Source organism: Grampus griseus (assembly GCF_964374135.1).
Source record: "Grampus griseus genome assembly, chromosome: 19".
NCBI classification, from domain to species: Eukaryota; Metazoa; Chordata; class Mammalia; order Artiodactyla; family Delphinidae; genus Grampus; species Grampus griseus.
In genome coordinates this window covers 22,756,875-22,782,263 of record NC_139013.1, presented here as the reverse complement: position 1 = coordinate 22,782,263, position 25,389 = coordinate 22,756,875, and the positions used below count along the sequence as shown (strand labels likewise).

The 25,389-nt window shown below is 35.7% G+C and overlaps 1 protein-coding gene across 1 annotated transcript in view; it reads left to right on the top strand.

The window, feature by feature from the left end:
• The window catches only part of ITFG1 (integrin alpha FG-GAP repeat containing 1), a 236,301-nt gene that overhangs the window by 6,321 nt on the left and 204,591 nt on the right, over positions 1-25,389 (top strand). Inside the window, exons 3-6 of the mRNA XM_082676237.1 lie at positions 1,071-1,216; positions 2,363-2,420; positions 3,634-3,708; positions 21,294-21,388. Of these exons, the coding sequence (XP_082532363.1) occupies positions 1,071-1,216; positions 2,363-2,420; positions 3,634-3,708; positions 21,294-21,388 (374 nt within the window). The remainder of the gene's footprint in view (positions 1-1,070; positions 1,217-2,362; positions 2,421-3,633; positions 3,709-21,293; positions 21,389-25,389) is intronic.

Genomic DNA, 25,389 nt, shown 5'->3' with positions numbered 1-25,389 from the left:
GTGATGGAGATTATCAGCTAATAGCTATTAAGTACTTGATGTAATATCTGAGACATAGTAAGTAGCTGAATTAAAATAAAGCTATTATGTTGTTGTTTTTCTTAATCTTACCCTTGTCAGTATTTTCCTCATTTTCACTTTAAGTAAAACCTATTATATATATTTTTACATTCTTGATGCCATTTAGAAAATAATTATCCATAAGCTGTTTGGAAACTTACTGTCTTGCTGTTTGTTCTTAAGTAGAATTAAATGTAAATTGAATTTGAGGCCTATTTTTTGATTGGGTCACTCAGACAGCATTAGGACAAGACTCCAGAATGTTTTGTTAAGTTTTCAAGGTTAATGTAAACCATTTTAGAATATTTTATTATTAAAAATGTAGAATTAGGTATGTATGTTTTGATAGTGTATTGCCAGGTTTGGTCAAAAAGAACTTATTTTTCATTGCACATCTTGAAATAAAATGACAAGTTTTCACTGTAAATTTCAAATCTGCATTAAAATCTAAAATTAAGTAATCTATAGATAATATCTTTTATAAAATGACAGTGATACCCTCAGTGCTTTAGTAATTGATAATGAGCCTCCATTTATGTTGTTTTTGTTTTTTTTTTTGGTCGCACTGTGCTACTACAGTTCCCCGACCAGGGACCTGACCCCCACCCCCTCATTGGAAGCCCAGAGTCTTAACCACTAGACCGCCAGGGAAGTCCTTTGAGCCTCCATTCGTATAAACACCATCCATATGTCCTGGTATCTTTGACAAAAGAACTAGGTGAAAGGATTAAGCCAATGCCTGAACATAAAACTGTGCTTCCTCTTAATAAATATTTCAACTTTTTTGTTTCTTAAAACCCTCTGCATCCATCCTGAATTCTTTCATAGACCAAAGAGGCCTACATACATGAAGGATGATAAGCTATTAAAGAACAGAATGTAATTAATCAGTTCTGTGAATTTTTAAATTTTGCATTGAAAATATTTTTGTATGGTATAAATATAGAAGTGTACTTTTCTATTATAGCTCTACCGGAATGTTTGTTTATTAAAATGTTTGTTTCTTTTAGGAATCACAGTACATTGATAACAAGTGTAGTCCCGGGGGATTATGATGGAGATTCACAAATGGATGTTCTTCTGACATATCTTCCCAAAAATCACGCCAACGGTGAATTAGGAGCTATTATCTTCTGGGGACAGAATCAAACCTTAGGTGAATTTGTTTTAAGAGTTTTTAATATTTATCACTGGATATTAAAGGAGAAATATGCCTGGTATTCTTAGGTCAGTGTAACAAAAATAATGTTCAGAAATCAGTTCAAAAATGCAGTTCTTGAGTGTCAGTAATTGTCTCTAAAAACTTCTTTAAAAGACTGTTTTCTGGTTCTTCTTTCTCAACCTAGAACTGGTCTGCAGTCAGCTCCAGGGAACAAAATCTACTCTGTTAGCTTAAGGAAGAGAGAATTTATTAAAGGTTTTTTATGCTTTACAGAGTTATTGTGATGGCTAAAGAACACACACGAGGTTGAACTTTCAGGAACAATCCTCAAAGCCTTCAAAGAAGCTACTGCCTTTTTACCATCAGAAAGTGGCAAGTTGCACAACAGGTGCCAGAATGACACTTGCTCACCAGCAAAATGGATGCCATGCACCCTCCCTCTTAGTACTTAAAATTCAGTGATCAGACATTAAGACAGAAATGGCAGAAACACAGCCTTCACCTCATTCCTGCCTTGGAAAACTCACCATATCTAATTAGCAAGGCTTACATTTTATTTAGAATCTTAAATGCAAGGATATCTGAGAAATGCTATTTTTGGTTTCTAGTCTCCCCAGTACAGGAAAGCACAAAAAGTTTAGAGTAAAGGTTGAGAGTCAGTCTACCTTATCTACCCACAAATCTTCAAGTCTTATCTGAAAAGCCAATTAATTATACCTAAATGGACAACTTTGTTCATGGAGCCAGACTGAAGAAAGGAGGAGAGGAGGGCATGGACGTTTTAGAGTCTAGTAGTTTTGCATGTATTGGGTTCTTTATTTCAAAACCTTAATTGTCAACTGCTCTACTGCTAAACTGTATGTAAAGAAGACTCATCTAAGAGATTTTCAGAATGAAGACTCAAAAGGAAGTTATTGTAATGCTGGTCTTCACTGTAGAATAAACTCTCCCAATATATCTTTACAAACTTGATGTCCATTTAAGTTAGATTTATAGTGTCTCATTAATGCTAATAGTTGCAATTAATTAGAGCTGAATTTTGAAAAGAATGAAAGAGTATTTTTCCCTAAGTGCAAATATCAGAAATAATGTGTTATAAAATGCCTTTTCATTTATATATTTTCTCTTTTTTTTTAACAGATCCTTGCAATATGACCATACTCAATAGGACTTTTCAGGATGAACCATTAATTATGGAGTAAGTATGTGCTTACTTCCCTTTGAATGATTTTAAACTTACAAACATAAAATCTTTCACATAGGAAACTACTTTGCTAAGTTGTATTGACTCTTAAATTCATTCTCCATTTAAAGCTGATAGGGGCCTGTCCTCTCAATTATATATGTATTTGCCATGATGGAAGAAAGAGAAAGGTGAAATTCATTATTTTGCAAAGAGGGAGAGATTTGTCTTTTTGGTTTTGTTTTAAAAGCTTTGAATGTGTCCATGATGGATCTTTGTTGATCCTAGCCGTGTTGTTACTCAACTAAGAAAACTGTTTTTGGATAAAACTGTTAGTGCTTGATTGACAGATACGAAGGGTAGAGGATTTCCTCTAGAGACCTAGAAAGATTTCTGTATTAAGGAGAAACTTTGTCCTTTTCACAACTCTTCCTTAGTATTATCATTTATCTCCTCAAAGTAGACTCATGTACCAGGATAAAGTTAATCCAGATTTCTGTTAGGATTCTGGTAATGATGTAGATATCATTTCGGGGAGTAAACAATGTATAGCCACATTCTTGTTTCCAGTGCTGCCTTTTGTACAGTTATTAAAATCATAGTCATACATCAATAGGTCAGTAACCATTAGAAGTCTGAACTTTAATTCACGGATTAATCTTTTTAAAGGTGCGCAGCTTGATTTTTTTTATAATTGGGTGTTTTTCATTGTTGTTACAATATTCAGTGGCTAGTATAAATTTTTATACCAACTAGGGATTACTTTTGTGGGTTATTTCTCCTAAGCCTATCTGACTAAATAAGGAGGGTCATGATTCTGAAATAACAGTCTCCTTATCACTCAGAGACAGGCTAGGCTATGTAGAGGTTACAGACAACACCAAAATCTCACAACAAAAGTTTATTTCTTGCTCACACTGCAGGTCCAGTGTGGGTCAGTGATAGGCTCTTTTGCCAGCTCTCAGAGTGTCTTACAGGCCTCATCGTCTGTGGAGCTGTACCGTCATGTTCTTCTCATTGCCAAGATGACTGGAGGGTCCAATAACGAAAATTAAACACTTTGGCCTCAGAGTGAAACACGTCACATCTGACATTCCATTGATTGCAACAGATACTGACTGTTGTATGTCTACCACACCTCCCCAAAGTTTGTTTTTCTTTTTAAACTAAATTAGAAGTGAGAATTTAATAAAATGGCTGCTTAATGTTTTTAATGTTTTCTTTTTAGCTTCAATGCCGATTTAATTCCTGATATATTTGGTATCACAAATGAATCCAACCAGCCACAAATACTATTAGGAGGGTGAGTAAATATTATTATATCCATGTAATTAATTGTACATGTTGTTGTTGGAGGGACTGTGTATCTATGTGAACGGATTGCTTTAACCATTGGGGGAAAAAACCCCAGCTCATTGGAAATCCTTGTTTAAGATTTTTAAAAGGACATTTGGTCAACATATAAGCTTTCTCAAACACTATGGATTTGATCTGCGACTGGTTTCTGTGTAGAGCCAGTTTAATCCTTTTATCCCTCTGGAAATTAGAGATACAAACTTTGCAAGTCCCCATTTAAATATTGGTTCATTGGATGTTTTTAGAAATGGAAAGATTTAATTTAAATAGTATGTATAGCTGCTGTCTTGATTGAATTCTCTACCTTAGTCATGTTAGCTCCCAGATTTTCCTTGATAAGCCTTGTTCCTTCTGTTCAATGAGCAATTAATAATTGCCTGAAAATATAAACATTCCTTCTCTAAGCTCTGGAGACTTTTCCATATATACTCTATCCTTGATCCGTTTGTATGCTAGGATTCTCTTATTATCCAAGAATGCCATTCTTAGGGAAAACTGCCTGGAATCTTGCATTTCAAAGATCTCCATTATAATTCCTCTAGCTTTAAATAGAACTGCCTTCCTAACACAAGAATTCATGATAGCAAGATACTTTTCATGAGATACCTTCAACTTGGTTAATTTTTTCTGTATTTGATAAGGCAAACATTTTAAGAGTACAGAACACATTTATTTATTTTTTTGACTTTCCAGCAAGTGCAGAGAACCACCTTTATCAATCTGTCTTCCCAGGCACTATAAATCTAATGAATTTTCCCTCTGTGTTTTGGAGACGTAATGTATTTTTATGATTAGTTTCTGAAATGTGATGCACAGGCACAAAGACAAGTAAATTATCAAAATGTGAGCTATTCTGAGGTGAAACTGTTACATTTCCTGTCACTTTTTCTTAAAAGTTTTCCATAAAGAATATGAGTATTTTTATGCTAGTCATAGTGACCTTTGAAAGACTTGCTGTGAATCTTTAATGAGAAACCTGTTTTTTCCTCAAACTTTGAGAAATACCTGGAAGAGAACCCTGCTTTAGAGACCAGCTGGATGGAGATCTTGCTTTGCCTTTGCGGCTATGTCTGGGAGGAACTGAGTGTGGGTGGGCTAGGGGAAGGCACAGGTGACTCCTACCATAGCAAGCCCTGCTTGTTTGTCTTGGGTAGACATGTGATTGAGAATGTGATGGTGACTTCTGGCCTTGTTTATTTCATGGTAATCTCCATTTTAGTGAAAGAAATACTTGGAATATTTTTAATGTGATGTGGTTTGACCTTTGGAAATTTAGACTTATGAAACAGCTGTTGTAGATAATTGAAAAAGTAAAAACTACTAGATATTGTGTGATAATGTCATAGCTTATTTATTTGTTCTGAATTCTATGTTAGATTTTTTTTCCTCTGATGCTTCTTTAAAAACTTATTCTGGGGCTTCCCTGGTGGCACACTGGTTGAGAGTCCGCCTCCTGATGCAGGGGACACGGGTTCGTGCCCCGGTCCGGGAAGATCCCACATGCCGTGGAGCGGCTAGGCCCGTGAGCCATGGCCACTGAGCCTGCGCGTCCGGAGCCTGTGCTCCGCAGCGGGAGAGACCACAACAGTGAGAGGCCTGCGTACCGCAAAAAAAAAAAAAAAAAAACTTATTCTGCCTAAAGATATATTCACTTTTATTTTTTATACATTATTCTCTGGCATACTATAGTATACTGGAGTAATTCTCTACTATTTTATATTTCTCATTTAAACTTCAGTTACAGATTAAACAATAGTAGCTAACCATATTATAGGTAACAAGTTTGTATCCAAGATTTATCCTGTTACCTTTGTCCTGACAACTTTTAAAATGAAGTTATAAAAATTGACAGAAAAGAATTTTTGTCAAGAACATTGTTAGGATGACTATTGCTTGCGTTATTATTCAGACAACAGAAAGCTGAATATGTCTCTATGGGGACAAGCATTAATATGTTACTAAAATAAGAAAAATGTATTTTGCCATATCAATTTTATGTTACAGATATATGATTAGATGTATAAGTGAAAAAGCCATTAGTATTGACATTTTGGACCATTTGCATGACTAATGATTGGCAGCCCAGTCTTATCTATTAAGGAATCTAACCAACTTTTGCAACTTAACTATTATGCTCATTTATGCCAGACCCAAGGTTATCTTAAATTTAATTAAATTTGGCTAGCACCTTAATTTTATGGGAAATTTTGCAATGGTCTTTAAATAGAATGCTAAATGCTCCCATGGGATTGTGCGGGAAAGCCCATGGCTATAAGTGGCCCAATACAGGCATGGAAACAGGAGATTGCCCACAGGTAAAACTAACATCAGTTTGGCTGGAGTAAGGGTGCAGATGGTCAGCCTAAGCTGGAAACAGTGATAGGTAGAAGAATCCCTTTCAATTGGTACTGTGGGGGTTATCTGATAGGGACAGGAAGGGTGCTAAACCTCTGCTGAGGTGCCAGAGATAATTGAAGTGTGTTAAATGTACAAAGGTGAGGATTCAGTTTGCGCCTCCACCTCACTTTATAATGACTTGAAATGATGTAATAATGTGCCACATTACTTAGAAATAACACCTAGCTATTAAGTGTTAGAGCAGCTTTTGCAGTGATGAGGTTATCGTTAATGAGCATTTTCTGTAAAAGGGTATTTGAAACTGATGTTGCATAAGCATTCAGGATATTGTTTTTAGTATTGACGTGAAAACACTTGTACCTGTAATGTTAATCAAAGCCAAATGTAATGTTGGTCTGTTCATATTTTCTGTGACTCATATACTGAGTTCAAACACATTACTGGGTCAGGCCGAAGTTGTATACCTGGGAATATTAATCCAGGTATGTGACAAACAAGCACTTTTGCCATACTCCATTTACTTCACAAACATTTGCATGAATATTTTGAATGGAATATTGATGGCACTGAAAGCAGCCATTTTTAACTTATTTATGTGAGTGGATATTTTTCCTCCATTAGCAGAAAAAACTATCTTCTATTTAAATATAGGTATTTAATCTCAATTCAGAAGGAATAAATTCCTGTTCTTCTATGTAATCTTCTTACATTATAACCAATGACTGATTTATTAAATCACCCTTCATTTTTACTGCTGATTTGTTTGTTTGCTGGTGCATTACAGAAAATTTTGCAAATATTTATCTTAATGAAATAATGATATTTGTCATTTAAATCTATTTAGAAAAAATATGAAAATTAAGAGATTTATAACACAAAAGAAAACCAAATAATCATCAGGACAGCTTTTAACTTTATAGTCAGCATTAGTACTCATAGTCTTAACAGAAAAAGGTAGCTTTGAGATGATTCATATTTTCTTAGAATTCCCCTAGCAAGCCCCTCCCTTTCTCACCTTATACACCATTTGTATTTTGAGCATTGTTGTTTAAAGGAATCTATTAGGACTTAAGAAATAAGTTTTTTATTGGTATTTCCATAGAAACAGAGCATCAGTTTTATAACTTTTCTCTTTTCCTAAAGAAACTTTGCTATTGGAGATAAATTCATTGATTCTCTCGTTTCTCGCCTAAACCTTTTCTTTTCAAAATTAAGCCACAGAAATAGTGAAAGCTTTAGCAGATAACTTAGAATTGTATATGCTGTGATTATTTCAAGTGACTTGTTATTCAAGGATCCATACTTTTATTTCCTGGAGTCCCACCAGAAGCTTTTGGGGAGTCAATTAAATGACGCTTGATTCCCTGGTGATTTATTATACTGCTTTGTTTTATGTTCTGGTTGGCAGTGTTGTATGTAAGTGAACTTTTGATTGTTTCTAAGTGAATTTAAGAGGTTATTCTCAAAATTTACTCACTTTGCTTTTAGTTAAATCTTACAATTTTTTAGATATGTTTTCTTTGTAGTAATCATTTAGAAAGAGAGCTTCTTTTGAGTTTTTGTGCAAGTAAGTTCAACGGTAATTGTTCATCATTAATATTGATGATATTTAAAAGTGTTTTGAATTCAACATATTTCTATTAGCATATATCAAAATTTTGTTTCCTTCTTTGAGAGGAAACCATTTTGTTTTATTTTATTACGATTTGCATGTATTGAAAAAAGTCCATTTTAAAACAAGCATAGAGGGCTTCTCTGGTGGCGCACTGGTTGAGAGTCTGCCTGCTGATGCAGGGGACACGGGTTCGGGCCCTGGTCTGGGAAGATCCCACATGCCGCGGAGTGGCTAGGCCCGTGAGCCATGGCCACTGAGCCTGCGCGTCCTGAGCCTGTGCTCCACAGCGGGAGAGGCCACAACAGTGAGAGGCCCGCGTACCACAAAAAAAAAAAAAAACCAAAAAGACAAGCATAGAATACCAATGAACTGTACACTTAAAAATGGTTAAGATGGTAACTTCTATGTTATATATATTTTACCACAATAAAAATTAGAAAAAGAAAAACAAACAAGCACAGTTAGAGAAGCTATGTGTATAGAGCAGACTTTGAGTAAGCTTGGTCTATATTATCATTTCAATTTAGGGTAAAATGAATCAAAATAATTTATAATTCCTGAAAATACAGGTTAAGTTCTCTTTCATTAGAGTCCTATTGTATGTTTTAAAAATGTATATTCTATTGAAAATGCCCTACAAATACTTGATTTTTAACAGTCTGGAGGCCTAGGCTCTGAGCTGCATGAGTTCCTGAGTTCCATAGTAGTCCTGAGTAGAGATGGGGGCCTATGCTTCTCCTCAGACTGCCTACTCTTCTGTCTTCCTGCCCTAGGAGCCAGTGCTGCTAGGGCCGTCTCTCAGGTGTAATATCACTGTTGCACACCCTGTGGAGGTAGGAACATTTGGACAAAGTAAGGATATGGCTGAAAGAAATTGCCACATTTTCTCTTATGAACATAAGGTGCTATTTCTAAGAGGTCCTTAAGATTTATCTGGTCTGACCCATACCTTTGAATTCTAATAGAGGCCCAAGAGTGAGTGAATAACCCATCAAGTATTTACCAATGTAACTCTGTTCTTCAGCCATGCTTCTTTTCCCACTCTTCTCTCATGTGTTGTACTCCTCACCATGCCCCTCCTGAAGAGGCATAACTGAGGATTGCACAGCTTATTGTCCTCTGTGAGGCTCAGGGTTGGATGGGGAAGGATGAGATGAAAGAGAATCTTAAACAAGCCTATTTGCTTTTTAAAATATCTACTTAGTAACTCTGGGGTTGGCAGTTTCCATCAGTTGTCTCATATTTTTCCCACAACAGGTAGCTGTGTAGTTCAAGAGGCGCTGTCAAGGAGCCAGCTAATTCAAAGGTTAAGTGACCACTGTAAGCTTGCAATGTAAATAAATGGTAGATCTGGGATTTGAATCTTGGTCTTCCAAATTGTAAAGCCTTTGTTCCTGCCTTCAACTCTGTATAGCCATTACCATTGTTATAGTCACAGAGGGCCTTTGGTGGTGCTCCAACATGGTTAACTTAGACTTCCTCATAGCATAGTGGTTGTTTTCCAAGAAGAAGCAATACAAGAGTATAGACAGAAGCTGGAGATCTCTTTAAGGCTTGGTCCTGGCAGTTAAACAGCATCACTTCTGTGGCATTCTATTCAAAGAATTAGCTAATATTCTAGGGAATTTGAGGATTATGTACTCTACCTCTAGATGTGAGCGTGGCTTAACTGAAATGTAAAAGAGCATGTGGGATGGGAAATAATGTGGTCATCTTTGGATACACAGCATGGTAGGCTGTGTTTATTTACTTTACCATAGGTAAAGACTTGCAAAGGAATATGCAAACACAGATCATTTAAGCAACTAGATCCTCAGGTTTCATAGGTACTCCTACCTAAAATTGATGAGCCTGAAAACGTACCTATTTTCACTATAACTTTCTCCTCCTTCATATAAGAATGCCATGTTCTTTACCCGTCCTAAATCTCACTAATTATACGTTTCCTGGGGAGTAAAAACCCGTACAGCACGAAACACAGGTATACTAAACTAATAGAATTTCCAGTTCTTCCTCTTCTCCTATTTCTTCTTCCTATTTTTCTTCAGATGAAGCTTGGTAGCAAAAAGCATTTTGATCCACATTGATATGTTCTAAATTCAGATGTGCTAGAGTGGGGTTGTGGGAGTAATGACAGTTTTTGTTTAATGACTTTGCCTCCTGCATTCCCTGACTACTGTCAAAGAATCTGTAATTATTGAGAGAGGGTCCTGGGAGAGCACAGCACAGAGCATCCGTAAGAAACACCAAATTCAGCAAAGCAGACCTTTTAGCTCTTCTTAGTACTCTATCCCTAAGACACGTAATTAAATGGAAGGAAGGTACTTTTCATGCCTATGTAGTTTTGGATCATGCCAGTGATTGTTTCACATGTGACCAGAATGTTCTCAAGGACTACCAAACCTATGGATAAAACCTTTACATAATTTCTTTTATATTTGGTATGCATTTTTCTGTAATGTAGCTAATACCTACTTTATCAAATCATATCAAGAAAATTCCATTTAAAGTCAAATATTTTATCTTGTCTTATGAAATGTTTACTATTTTCTTTCTCCTATTAATAGAAAATAAATTTACATGCTGGCTCCTGAGCCAAATAATTTTTTGTAGTATATACCTTTCTCATTTATTAAAGTCATAGGGAAAACTTTGGTATGTCTAAAGAAATAAGAAAGAAATTGTGTGATTTCTCATTTTTGTAATCTGTTTTTATTTACTCCGAAAGCCAGATACCAGAGTCAGTATTCACATACATTTAATGGACTGTTATGTCTTTTATCATACTTATTGTATTATAAATTATTTTAGCTGTACTTTACATTGCAATGCTTTAAGTTCACTAAAGAGAAACAGCATGTTGCTTTACTATCTTGTCTTTATAACTTATTTTATGAAAATAGATAAATCAATTTTATCAAAATTACCTTAATTTTGACTGCTTTTAGTAATCTTTCCTACAATATATAATCTGTACTTTTCTCAGTACTTTTTGTAATGTTCCTTGAAACACATGTTAACAAATTTATTTGAATTGAAAAAATGAGGTCAAACTCTTTCTGACAGAAAATAGCTTTCATTTGGAGATTGGTTTGACAGTGAGGACTGGCTTTGCTAATTGGATTATATACCAGGCATTTTACATAAATTGAATGAGCTAAATCAGCAGCTCTAAATTCTTTTTTTTTTAACTTTCATTATGGAAAAATTTAAACATATGCAAAGGTAGAGCAAATAGGACAATGAATTTGCATATAATACACCTGTCATGCAGCTACAGTTAGCAACTCTTGGCCAGTCTTATTTCATTCACAACTTTTCCTTCATTTCTCTCTCTAACTCCCTCCCCAGACATTTTTAATCCATAAATATTTAAGTATATATCTCTAAAAAATAAGGATGTTTTTAAAATACATAATTACAATGTATTTATCATACCTAAAAATTAATATTAATATTAAATTTCCATGGAGATTTTAATGAACATATATGAACAAGATTTCTTAGCATCTGTATCTATAAAGATGAAGAAAAGGAGTAGACTTGACACTGAATCCTGTTTCATTCTAGCAGTGTCATGCTAGTCTAAAGGTAAGTAAACTAATATATTTTAAAGCTCCATTCATTTCTTCAAAAAAATGCATTTCCAATGAAATTTTACCTTTGATTTAATAAGCTGTCAAAGCTTTTTCATCAGGTGTACAGTAGTAGTTAAAATAACTCGACCTCAAAAAAAAAAAAAACTCAACCTCAAAGAGATTTTTTTTTAAAACACCTGGATGCATAAAGCCAATTTAAATACCAATTTGAAGATATACATTTCTTTGGAGACATAAAAAGACCAGATATAAAAACATTTTACATCATGATAAAGTTCTATAACAGAAATAGAATAGAAGTACAAGTCCAAGGATAAAGAGAAGAAGAGCTTTTTTATGTGGTTTGTGGGTGTATGTGGATGATGGTGGATAATAATCAGTATGGTATCTATATTCTACTGAATACATTTTTAAGAGTAATCATTTTAATTTTTTTATTGAAGTATAGTTGCTATAAAATATTATAAAGGTGACAGGTGGACAATATAGTGATTTACAGCTTTTAAGGTTTATATGCCATTTATAGTTATTGTAAAATATTGGCTCTATTCCCTGTGTTGTACAATATATCCTTGTTTAATAGTTTGTACCTCTTACTCCCCTGCCCCTATATTGCCCCTCCTCCTTCCCTCTCCCACTGGTAACCACTAGTTTGTTCTGTATTATATCTTTGAGCCTGCTTCCTTTATGTTATATTCACTAGTTTGTTGTTTTTTTTAGATTCCATATACAAGTGATATCATATAGTTTTTATCTTTCTCTGTCTGACTTATTTCACCTAGCATAATGCCCTTCAAGTCCATCCATGTTGCTGCAGATGGCAAAATTTCATTCTTTTTTATGGCCAAGTAATATTCCATTGTGTGTATGTATATATGTGTGTGTGTGTGTGTGTGTATTACACACACACATATATATATCACATCTTTTTTATTCATCTGCTGTTAGATACTTAGGTTGCTTGCATATCTTGGCTTTCATAAATAACGCTGCTATGAACATATCTTTCTGAATTAGTGTTTTTGTTTTAGATATATATACCTAGGAGTGCAATTGCTGGATCATATGGTAGCTCTGTTTTTATTATTTGAGAAACCTCCATACTGTTTTCCACAGTGGCTATACCAATATACATTCCTACCAACAGTGTACGATCTACATCCTCACCAACATTTGTTATTTGTGTTCTTTTTGATGATAGCCATTCTGACAGATATGAGGTCATATCTCATTATGGTTTTGATTTACATTTCCCTGATAATTAGCCAGGTTTAGCATCTTTCCATGTGCCTGTTGGCCATCTGCATTTTCTCTTTGGAAAAATGTCTATTCAGTTCTTCTGCCCATTTTTTAATTGTGTTGGTTGTTTTTTTGATGTTGAGTTATTTATATGAGCTGTTCGTATATGTTGGATATTAATCCCTTATCAGTCATATCATTTGCAAATATTTTCTTCAATTCAGTAGGTTGTCTTTTCATTTTGTCAGTGGTTTCCTTTGCTGTGCAAAAGCTCTTAAGTTTTAATTACATCTCATTTGTTTATTTTTTGCTTTTATTTCCTTTGCTTTAGGAAATGGATCCAAAAGAATATTGCTGCAATTTATGTCAAAGAGTGCTCTGCCTATGTTTTCCTCTAGGAGTTTTATAGTATCTAGTCTTACATTTAGGTCTGTAATCCATTTAGAGTTTATTTTTGTATATGGTGTTAGAGTATGTTCTGATTTCATTGTTTTACGTGTAGCTGTTCAGTTTTCCCAGCACCACTTATTGAAGAGACTGTCTTTTCTCCATTGTATATTGTTGCCTCCACTGTCATAGATTGACTATAAGTGTGTGGGTTTATTTCTGGGCTCCCTATTCTGTTCCATTAATTAGAGTAATCATTTTATTTTAAAATATCAGTAATTAGGGGCTTCCCTGGTGGCGCAGTGGTTGAGAGTCTGCCTGCCAATGCAGGGGACATGGGTTCATGCCCTGGTCTGGGAAGATCCCACATGCCGCGGAGCGGCTGGGCCCATGAGCCATGGCCACTGAGCCTGTGCGTCCGGAGCCTGTGCTCCACAACGGGAGAGGCCACAACAGTGAGAGGCCCACATACCGCAAAAAAAGAAAAAAAAAACCAGTAATTCTAATAGGTTTAAAGATTACATGCTTTTGTAGCTATTTAAAACGTTGAAAATATTTATATTACTTTCTTAGAAATGAACTTCTAGGTATTAAGAGATAGTTTTTGTAAATTCTTTTAAGAGTCTATTGGAACAAAAGTTTTCAAGACCACTGGACTAGGCGGCTTAGAGAAGCATGCTAGACCCATCTTCACGCTAGACCTATCTCCTAGTAACTGCTTTTACCTGGGTATCTTTTTTTTTTTTTAATAGTTCAGTTGTATTACATGAATGTTGTTGTTGTTGTTGTTTTTTAAATTAATTAATTAATCAATTATTTTTGGCTGCGTTGGGTCTTCGTTGCCGTGCGCGAGCTTTCTCTAGTTGTGTCGAGCGGGGGCTACTCTTCATTGCAGTGTGCAGGCTTCTCAATGTGGTGGCTTCTCTTGTCACGAAGCACAGGCTCCAGATACCTGGGCTTCAGTAGTTGTGGCACACGGGCTCAGTGGTTGTGGCTCACGGGCTCTAGAGCGCAGGCTCAGTGGTTGTGGCGCACAGGCTTAGTTGGTCCATGGCATGTGGGATCTTGCCAGACCAGGGATTGAACCCTTGTCCCCAGCATTGGCAGGTGGATTCTTAACCACTGCACCACCAGGGAAGTCCCTTACCTGGGTATCTTAAATATATGACAACTCATTGTAGGCTGATCATTGAAAAGTGAGTGGATTAGCAGTCATTTCTAAGAGCAGTTACCGTAATAGGCAACTAAAAGCTACAGTTGACATTAATTACATTTAAATTCATCCTTTGATAAATGCTGTTCTTTGAGATTAAAGATGATGATGCCTACAAATTAGAACACCTTGACATAATTATGTTTCCTGTTGGGGACAAACTAGTAATTGGAATTTTCTACAGAGGTCAAGAAATGTCAACAGATTCAACATGACTCAGAACTGCCCACTTTTTCATCTCTGCTGTTTCTTCTTTTGTCATCAGAGCAGTTAACATCTGTGACCTTGGCATTCGAATGGAGTTAAGGAAATTATAGTTTATATGGGTATAGTTGCTTGAAAAATATGGTGTCTGCTTCTTACTGAAAAACTATGTTGTGTATAAAGAGCAACATTAAAGGCAGGAGAAATGAATTTTATTTTCACCTATTTAAGTTTTTAAACAATTTAATTATCTTAGGCAACTTAAGTTGTCAGTCATCTTAAAATGTACCATGAAAGAATCAAAAGCTCTTTCTCCGCCCACCTTTGGTAGTCATCAGAATGGTAAATAGACACTGTATATAAAATAAACTATAAGAATCTGCTAACTGCCTTTTAAGAGATATTACTGTAAAATATCAGAGTATAGGCAACAAGTGTAAAACTTAAAATACTATGAAGAACTTGAATATTGATTTGAAATGTTCCAGGTAGCAATATTACAATTAATATTTTATTATGAGTTGCAAACTAAAGTGTCCGATGGGGCCCAGAAGGAAAACAAAGTGAGTGAACACTTTGGGAAGCTTCAGAGTTGACCTGCCTGGAGACTCTAGCTCTGTGTGAACAGGGCCAGTTGCTTGCCAGACCTTCTGATATTTCAAGAGAAGTTGGAAATCCTGATTTTTATTTGAAATCTGATTTTTAATTTGTTTTACCTCTGAATTCAAACTTTTTTAAACAATGTGTAGGTCAAATAAAACACATTTTATGCTGAATTTGACCCATAGTCTGCTACTTTATGACTTTTGCTTTATCGCTGTTCTAGATTCTTCATTTGAAATGTACGTTTTGTTAAATAGCTCCTAAGACAAAATGTCACAAGTTAGTTGAGGTTTTCCAAAATTCTAGCTATAACTTGTTTCAAAGCAAACCTGTAAAAAAATATGGGAAATTAGATCAGTAACTACTAGCATAGTAATTAAAGACAGCCACACGATTAACCTCATGGAGCTCAACTGTGTAAAAGTTTGTGTTTTTTTAATTCATTTTCAGCATATAATTACAAATTTGTTGGGAACATGCGAAACTCTTCTGAAATGACTTTATGTCAAACTTGTCGTAGGATCTCTAGCCTGAGCCTGATTATTTTGTATGTAATTAAAAATACTTTAATGCTTAGAATTTAAAGAACTGATGAATAAATGGCATATCTTAAAGAGAAGTGAACCAATGATTATTAAATTGGACTTAATTGAAATTATTTTAAGCATTTCTGACCTTGTGTAGTATGAAAGAAAAACATGACATGAATGCTTGGTATTGAATTACCATACAACAAATGCTAAATATAACTTTTCAATGTATATTAATATTTTCTTATTATCATAACCCTATATTATGGGGTTTTAGTTAAAGTAATACAATCAAGTTGTAGGAATACTGCTTGGTTTGGTTTTTAGTGTCTTGTTTAGGTTATAGATGAGGCCCAATATGTGCTAAAAAGAATGTAGAAGAAGGTTACTGGGAAGAAGTTACTGTTTGTAGAACCCTTTGCATAGAGAAAATTTTCTCCTGTTGAATGCTTATTCTTTTTTCCAGAATCCACCTACTAATAACAAATGAGTCAATTGTTTCTTCCCACTTTCCAAACACTGCAAAACTAAATTCACAGGTGAACCTTGTTTGCTGTCTACTCAATTGGATACTGTGTTGACAATTAACTTAGACTTAATTAGCCTTTAATTGCTCTTTGGAGATGACATATCTATGCTTCCATATTGGACTGGAACATAATACTGTGAAAAAAATAGCAAATTCTAATTAGAAGTAGAGAAGAATAGGAGATGCTACTTAAGACTACGATTCAGTTCAGCCAGTATTTGGGAGCCAGGTCCTGGTTAGGCATTGTAGATACAAATATCTATGAGTCAGTATACCTAGGATACACTCTCAGAGAAACAGTTCCTCAAGTAACTATAATGCAAACTAAAGTGCTATTACTAGAGAAAAGTATAATGGTGAAACAGTGAGAGAGGAGTAAAGGCCTTTTGGAGGAAGCTGATTTAAGTAGGGCCTTGATAAATAGGAATGCCTTTGACACTGGAGTGTTCTTCACTAGTGAGGAATTGTGGGGAGATGATTTTATTTAAACTTGCTCTTCTTTCTGTAGTTCCTAATAGTTTACCAGTATGACCTTCCTGATTTTGACAAATGCACTATGGTTATATTAGATGTTAACATTAGGAGTAACTAAATGAAGGATGTGTGAAAACTTAGTACTGTTGGTTTTTTTAGTGAGATAAAATTTGCATAACATTATTAAAATTAACCATCATTGTGTACACTTTAGTGAGATTTAGAACATTTACAACATTGTGCAACCATCACCTAGTTCCAGTGACTTTTCATCTCTCCGAAAGGAAACCCTATACCCATTAAGCAGTCACTCTCCCTTTCCCCTCTACCCCTGCACTTGGTAGCCACTAATCTTCTTTCTGTCTCTAGGATTTTCCTATTATGGGTATTTCATATAAATGAAATCATACAAGATGTGACTTTTTGAGTCTGGCTTCTTTCACATAGAATAATATTTTAAAGATTCATCCATATTGTATCATGTATCGGTACTCCAGTTATTTTATGACTGAATAATATTTTCATTGTATGGGTATATGACATTTTGTTTATTCATTCATCCATTGGTAGATATTTGGGTTATTGTGAATACTGCTGCTAAGAGCATTCATGTACCAGTATTCGTTTGAATACTGTTTTCAATTCTTTTTTTTTTTAACATCTTTGTTGGAGTATAATTGCTTTACAATGTTGTATTAGTTTCTGCTGTATAACAAAGTGCATCAGCTATACATATACATATATCCCCATATGCCCTCCCTTTTGCGTCTCCCTCCCACCCTCCCTATCCTACCCCTCTGGTAGTCACAAAGCACCCAGCTGATCTCCCCATGCAGTGCAGTTGCTTCCCCCTAGCTATCTATTTTACATTTGGTAGTGTATATATATGTCAATGCTACTGTCTCATTTTGTCCCAGCTTACCCTTCCCCCTCCCCATGTCCTCAAGTCCATTCTCTACATCTGTGTCTTTATTCCTGTCCTGCCCCTGGATTCATTAGAACCTTTTTTTTTTTTTTTAAGATTTCCTATATATGCGTTGGCATATGGTATTTGTTTTTCCCTTTCTGACTTACTTCACTCTGTATGACAGACTCTAGGTCCATCCACCTCACTACAAACAACTCAATTTCTTTTCTTTTTATGGCTGAGTAATATTCCATTGCATATATGTTCCACATCTTCTTTATCCATTCATCTGTCAGAGGACACTTAGGTTGCTTCCATGTCCTGGCTATTGTAAATAGTGCAGCAGTGAACGTTGTGGTACCTGTCTCTTTTTGAATTATGTTTTTCTCAAGGTATATGCCCAGTAGTGGGATTGCTGAGTCATCTGGTACCTCTATTTTTAGTTTTATAAGGAGCCTCCGAACTGTTCTCCATAGTGGCTGTATCAATTTACATTCCCACCAACAGTGCAAGAGGGTTCCCTTTTCTCCACACCCTCTCCAGCATTTATTGTTTGTAGATTTTTTGATGATGGCTATTCGGACTGGTGTGAGGTGATAATGCATTGTAGTTTTGATTTCCATTTCTCTAATGATTAGTGATGTTGAGCATCCTTTCATGTGTTTGTTGGTAATCTGTATATCTTCTTTGGAGAAATGTCTATTTAGGTCTCCTGACCATTTTTGGATTGGGTTGTTTGTCTTTTTGATATTGAGATGCATGAGCTGCTTGTATATTTTGGAGATTAATCCTTTGTCATTTGCTTCATTTGCAAATATTTTCTCCCATTCTGAGGGTTGGCTTTTTGTCTTGTTTATAGTTTCCTTTGCTGTGCAAAAGCTTATGTTTCATTAGGTCCCATTTGTTTATTTTTGTTTCCATTACTCTAAGAGGTGGGTCAAAAAAGATCTTGCTATGATTTATATCAAAGAGTGTTCTTCCTATGTTTTCCTCCAAGAGTTTTTTGTTTGTTTGTTTGTTTGTTTTTGCGGTACACGGGCCTCTCCCATTGCGGAGCACAGGCTCGGGACGCACAGGCTCAGCGGCCACGGCTCACGGGCCCAGCTGCTCTGTGGGATCTTCCCGGCCTGGGATCTTGCCGGCCTGGGGCACGAACCCGTGTCCCCTGCATCGGCAGGCAGACTGTCAACCACTGCGCCACCAGGGAAGCCCCTTTCCAAGAGTTTTATAGTGTCCGGTCTTACATTTAGTTCTCTAATCCATTTTGAGTCTATTTTTGTGTATGGTGTTAGGGAACGTTCTAATGTCATCCTTTTACATGTAGCTGTCCAGTTTTCCCAGCACCACTTACTGAAGAGGGTGTCTTTTCTCCATTGTATATTCTTGCCTCCTTTATCAAAGATAAGGTGACCATATGTGTGTGGGTTTATCTCCTGTGAAATTTTTTGTTCTAGTTCTGTGAAAAATGCCATTGGTAGTTTGATAGGGATTGCATTGAATCTGTAGATTGCTTTGGGTAGTATAGTCATTTTCACAATGTTGATTCTTCCAATCCAAGAACATGGTATATATCTCCACCTGTTTGTATCATCTTTAATTTCTTTCATCAGTGTCATAGTTTTCTGCATACAGGTCTTTTGTCTCCTAGGTTTATTTCTAGGTATTTTATTCTTTTTGTTGTAATGGTAAATGGGAGTGTTTCCTTAACTTCTCTTTCAGGTTTTTCATCATTAGTGTATATCAATGCAAGAGACTTCTGTGCATTAATTTTGTATCCTGCTACTTTACCAAATTCATTGATTAACTCTAGTAGGTTTCTGGTAGAGTTTTTAGGATTCTCTATGTATAGTATCATGTCATCTGCAAACGGTGTGTTTTTCAATTCTTATTGGTATACATCTAGGTATAGAAATGCAGAGTCATATGGCAATTCATTGTTTGGCTTTTGGAAGAATTTCCAAACTGTTTTCCATAGCTAATGCACCATTTTATATTCCCATCAGCAGTATACAAGAGTTCTATTTCTTTTAGCAGTTTGAGACATCTGAGTTAATTTTTGGTATATGGTATGAGATAGGGGTATAAATTCATTCTTTTTCATGGCTGAAAACTTTGGAATTAATATTTATAAAAGATAATCATTCTCCACAGTGTCGGGAAAATATCACCCATGATAATATTAAGTTATTTTTCCTACACTTAAAGAATTAAAGATATAAATATAAGAGCTAAAACATAAAAGTCTTAGAAGAAAGCATGGGGTAAATTTTCATAACTTTGGATTTGGAAATGGGTTCTTAGATCTGACACCAAAAGAAAAAAGCAACACAAAAAAATTAGAACTGGATTTGTCAAATTAAAAGCTTCTACATAGCACAGGACACTATCCAGAAACTGAAAAGACTGTACAGAGTGGGAGAAAATATTGCAAATAGTGCATCAGTTAAAGATCTAGGATCTAGTCTATATAAAGAACTCTTATTACTCAAAGCAATAAATAACCCAATTTAAAAATAGGCAAAGGGGGCTTCCCTGGTGGCACAGTGGTTGAGAGTCCGCCTTCCGATGCTGGGGACGCGGGTTTGTGCCCCGGTCCGGGAAGATCCCACATGCCGCGGAGCAGCTGGGCCCATGAGCCATGGCCGGTGAGCCTGCACGTCCGGAGCCTGTGCTCTGCAACAGGAGAGACCACAACAGTGAGAGGCCCGCGTACTGCAAAAAAAAAAAAGAAAAATAGGCAAAGAATTTGAGTAGACATTTCTCTAAAGATATACAGGTAGCCAACAAGCACATGAAAACATGCTCAACATCGTTAGACATCAGGAAAATATAAATCAAAACCACAAGAACCCTTCAGTAAGTAGCTATAATAAAACAAAGGGACAGTAGTAAGTGTTCATAATGGAATTAAAGTATTGAAATACCCATACATTGCTAGTGAGAATGTCTGATGATGAAACCACTTTGGAAAACAGTTTGACAGTTCTTTAGAAAGTCAAGTATAGAGTTACCATGTGACCCAGCAATTCTACTCCTAGGTATATACCCAGAAGAATCAAAAACATATGTAGGGGCTTCCCTGGTGGCACAGTGGTTGAGAGTCCGCCTGCCGATGCAGGGGACACGGGTTTGTGCCCCGGTCTGGGAAGATCCCACATGCCGCGAAGCGACTGGCCCCGTGAGCCATGGCTGCTGAGCCTGCGCATCAGGAGCCTGTGCTCCGCAACGGGAGAGGCCACAACAGTGAGAGGCCCGCGTACTGCAAATAAAACAAAACAAAACAAAAAACATATGTATATGTCCACATAAAAACTTGTACATGATTATTCATAACAGCATTTAATTGTAATAGCCAAAAGTGGAAACAAGTCAAATGTCCATCAACAGTTGAAAAAGATTTACAAAAAATATAGCCATGTAATTAAATATTATTCAGGGATAAAAAAGACTGAAGTAGTGACACATGCTACAGCATGGATGAACCTGAAAATATTATTCCAAGTGAAAGAAACCAGGCACAAAAGGCCACATGTTATATGATTCCATATATATGAAACGTCCAAAATAGGGAAATCCATAGAGCCAGAAAGCAAATTAGTGTTTGCCAGAGGCTTGATGGTGGGGAGAATGAGAAGTTACTAATGAATACAGAGTTTCATTTTGAGGTGATGAAAATGTGAAATTAGATAGTGGTGATGGCTGCACACTGTGAATATACAAAAACCACTAAATTGTACACTCTGAAAGAGTGAATTTTAGAGTATGTGACAGAGCTAAGAATAAGTGCGTTTTTAAAATATCTTGCATGCAGATATTTTTGTTTTAAAACAGTGCTCATTTGATGTTTGCCTTAAGAAAAAAATTTTTCTTTTAGGAATTTATCATGGCATCCTGCATTGACCATTAAAAGTAAAATGCGGATTCCACATTCTCATGCATTCATTGATCTAACTGAAGATTTTACAGCAGGTGAGTTGCACATAAATTTAAAGTATTTCTTTTAGGCTGCCAAAGAATGATGAGATTTTTACTGTTTTCCTAGTAGTCATTTGTTATTGAATTGAACATTAAGACCAAAATGTTAAAAGGTTATAAGGAAGTTAGTGATATCGGAAAAATGTAAAAAGTACTGGATGCAATAAATAAGTCTTTAGTTATTGTTTTTTGCTGTTTGTTAACCACATCAAAATTTGGATTATTGACTAATAAATGCTGTAAATTTAATTGTAAGAAAAATATTTACCTTATGTGTTAAAGAATTTCAAAGACTTCAAAAAAGTTTTATTATGGAAAATTTTAAATATAGAAAAGTAGGCAGAATAGTATGATATACGCACATTTAATCATTACCCAGCTTCAACAATAATCAGTATATGGCCAATCTTGTTTCATCTGTATAACCACCCATGAGCCCTCCTCCCACCCCGATAATTTTATAGGAATTCCCAAGCATTGTATCATTTCATTTATAAATATTTCAATCTGTATCTCTAAATGATACAGACTTTTTTATTTTTAACAACCTCACGATCATTTCCAAACATTAAAAAATTTAACAATATTCTCTTAATAGCAAATACTTACTCACTATTCAAAATGCCCCAATTCTCTCCTAATTGTTTCTATCAAATTAGGAGCTAAATGATGTACATACATACGAAGAAAAAACACCTGTCTTAAAGAATTTCTCAAAGTGTGGATTTTGCTGATAGTGTCCCCGTGATGTTAATATGTGACTCTGTCCCCTGTATTTCCTCTAAGCCAGTGATTAGATTTAAGCAGCTGTTGATGATCATTGTCAAGTCCACTATTTCAAAAGGATTTACAAAATCATAGCACCCTAAATCTATCACTCCTCAACATATATTATCAGCTGGAATTTTCTATTTAAAACAGACAAACAAAAGGAACATCTATTATTATCTTTTTAGTCACCCGAAGTACAGTTGAGACAGGCAGGTTAAATGCTTAAATTTTCTTCCTTCTCATTTTTTTCCAGTTTTTTTTAATGTGGTAAAATACACGTAATGTAAAATTTCCATTGTGACCTTTTTTTTTTTTTTTTTTTTTTTTGTGCGGTACACGGGCCTCTCACCATTGTGGCCTCTCCCGTTGCGGAGCACAGGCTCCGGACGCGCAGGCTCAGCGGCCATGGCTCACAGGCCTAGTCGCTCCGCGGCATGTGGGATCTTCCCAGACCGGGGCACGAACCCGTGTCCCCTGCATCGGCAGGCGGACTCTCAACCACTGCGCCACCAGGGAAGCCCAACTTTCTTCCTTTTTAAAGCTGAATTGTATATAACCACATTTTGCTCAGCTTCCACATTTTAGCTGTTGTGAATAATGTTGCTGTGAACTTTCATGTACAAACATCTCTTAGAGATCCTGCTTTCAGTTCTTTTGGGTATATATCCAGAAGTGAAATTGCTGGATCATATGATAATTTTGTGTTTAATTTTTTGAGGAATGGCCATCACAGAAACTTTATCGTTTTACATTCCCACCAACAGTGTACAAGGGTTCCAGTTTCTCCACATACTTGCCAATATTTGTTATTTTCTTTTTTTTCATAGTAGTCATTCTAATAGGTATAATGTGATATCTCATTGTAGTGTGGGTTTGTTCTGTTTCTTTGGTTTTTTGCTGCTCCACGTGGCTTTCTGGATCTTAGTTCCCAAACAGGGATTGAGGGATTGAACCCGGCCCCAGCGGTGAAAGCACTGAGTCCTAACCACTGGACTGCCAGGGAATTCCCTCTTTGTAGTTCTGATTTGCATTTTTCCTGGTGATTAGTGATGTTGAGCACCTTTTCATGTCCTTATTGGCTATTTGCATATCTTTTTTGGAGAAGTGTGTACTTAAGTCCTGTGCCCATTTTTCAATTGGGTTGTTTCTTTGGTGTTGTTAAGTTTTAGTTAGTCTCTGTTCATAATATTGCTCCCTCATCAGATACATGATTTACAAATATTTTCTCTCATTCTATGGGATATCTTTTTACTCTGTTGATAGTGTCTTTGTATGCAAAAAATTTTTAATTTCATGAAGTCCAGTTTTTCTGTTGTTCCTTTGTGGCCTTGTGCCTTTGGTGTCCTATCCAAAAGGTCATTGCCAGATGCACTTTCATGAAACTTTTGCCCTGTATTTTCTCTTGAGAGTTTTATACTTTTATCCCTTACATTTAGAGCTTTGAACCATTTTGAGTTAATTTATATATATGGTGTTAGATAAGGTTCCAACTTCATTACTTGCATGTATATCCTGTTTTCCTAGCACCATTTATTTTTTTTTAATATTTATTTTATTTTTTTGGCTATGTCAGGTCTTTGTTGCGGTGCGCAGGCTTCTCTCTAGTTGTGGCATGGGGATTTTCTCTCTGTAGTTGTGGTGCTCAGGCTGCAGAGCGTGTGGGCTCTGTAGTTTGCGGCACTCGGGCTCTCTTGTTGAGGCGCTCAAGCTCAGTAGTTGGGGCATGCAGGCTTAGTTGCCCTGCAGCATGTGGGATCTTAGTTCCCTGACCAGGGATTGAACCCATATCCCCTGCAATGGAAGGCAGATTCTTTACCACTGGACCACCAGGGAAGTCCCATAGCACCATTTATTAAAAGGACTTGTCTTTTCCCCGCTTATCACCCTTGTCAAAATTCATTTGACTGTATACTCAAGGGTTTATTTCTGGGTTCTCTGTTATTTTCACTGACCTATATGTCTGTATTTATGCTGGTACCTCACTGGGGTTTTTTTGGGTTTGTTTTTAACTTTTTATTTTATATTGGAATATAGCCAATTATGTTGTGATAGTTGCAGGTGCGCAGCAAAGCGACTCAGCCATACATATACATGTATCCATTCTCCCCCAAACTCCCCTCCCATCCAGGTTGCCACATAACATTGAGGAGAGTTCCCTGTAGTACTATCCTGGTTTGATTACTACAGCTTTGGATTATGTTTAGTAATCGGGAAGTGTGAGTTCTCCAACTTTGTTCTTTTTCAACATTGTTTTGACTATTTTAGGAGGTCTCTTGAGATTCTATATGAATTTTAGGACAGATTTTTCTATATCTGTAAAAAGTGCCATTGAGATTTTGGTAAGGATTGTTCTGAATCTATAGGTCACTTTGGGTAGTATTGACATCTTAACAATATTGTCTTTCAGTCCATGAACATGCAATGTGTTTTCCTTTATTTGTCTTCTTAATGATTTCTTCCAATAATGTTTTATAGTTTTTAATTATATAAGTCTTTCACCTCCTTGGTTAAGTTAATTCCTAAGTATTTTATTCATTTTGATTCTATTGTAAATGAAATGTTTTCTTAATTTCCTTTGTGGATTTTTCATTGTAAGTGTTTAGAAATGCAGCTGATTTTTGCATGTTAATTTGTATCCTACTACTTTTCTGAATTCATTTATTAGTCTGAACAGGTTTTTTTTTTTTGGTAGAATCTTTAGCGTTTTCTACATATAAGATCATATCATCTATGAACAGAGATAATTTTACTTTTTTCTTTCTAACTTGGATGCCTCTTATTTCTTTTTCTTATTCCTCCCTTTTTTTTTAAACAAGTTTTCAAACACTTCTAATCAGCTTTTGCAATTACATTTTTATATAGTATACTAATTGCAAATGAGTAAAGCATGCCTGGTGGTTGGTAAAAGTAATAAAACTTCCTTCCTTTAAAAGTATTTTATGAATTTACATTCCCAAAAAACGTGCAAGAGGGTTCCCTTTTCTCCACACCCTCTCCAGCATTTATTGTTTGTAGATTTTTTGATGATGGCCATTCTGACCAGTGTGAGATGATATCTCATTGTTGTTTTGATTTGCATTTCTCTAATGATTAATGATGTTGAGCATTCTTTCATGTGTTTGTTGGCAATCTGTATATCTTTGGAGAAATGTCTATTTAGGTCTTCTGCCCATTTTTGGATTGGGTTGTTTGTTTTTTTGTTATTGAGCTGCATGAACTGTGTG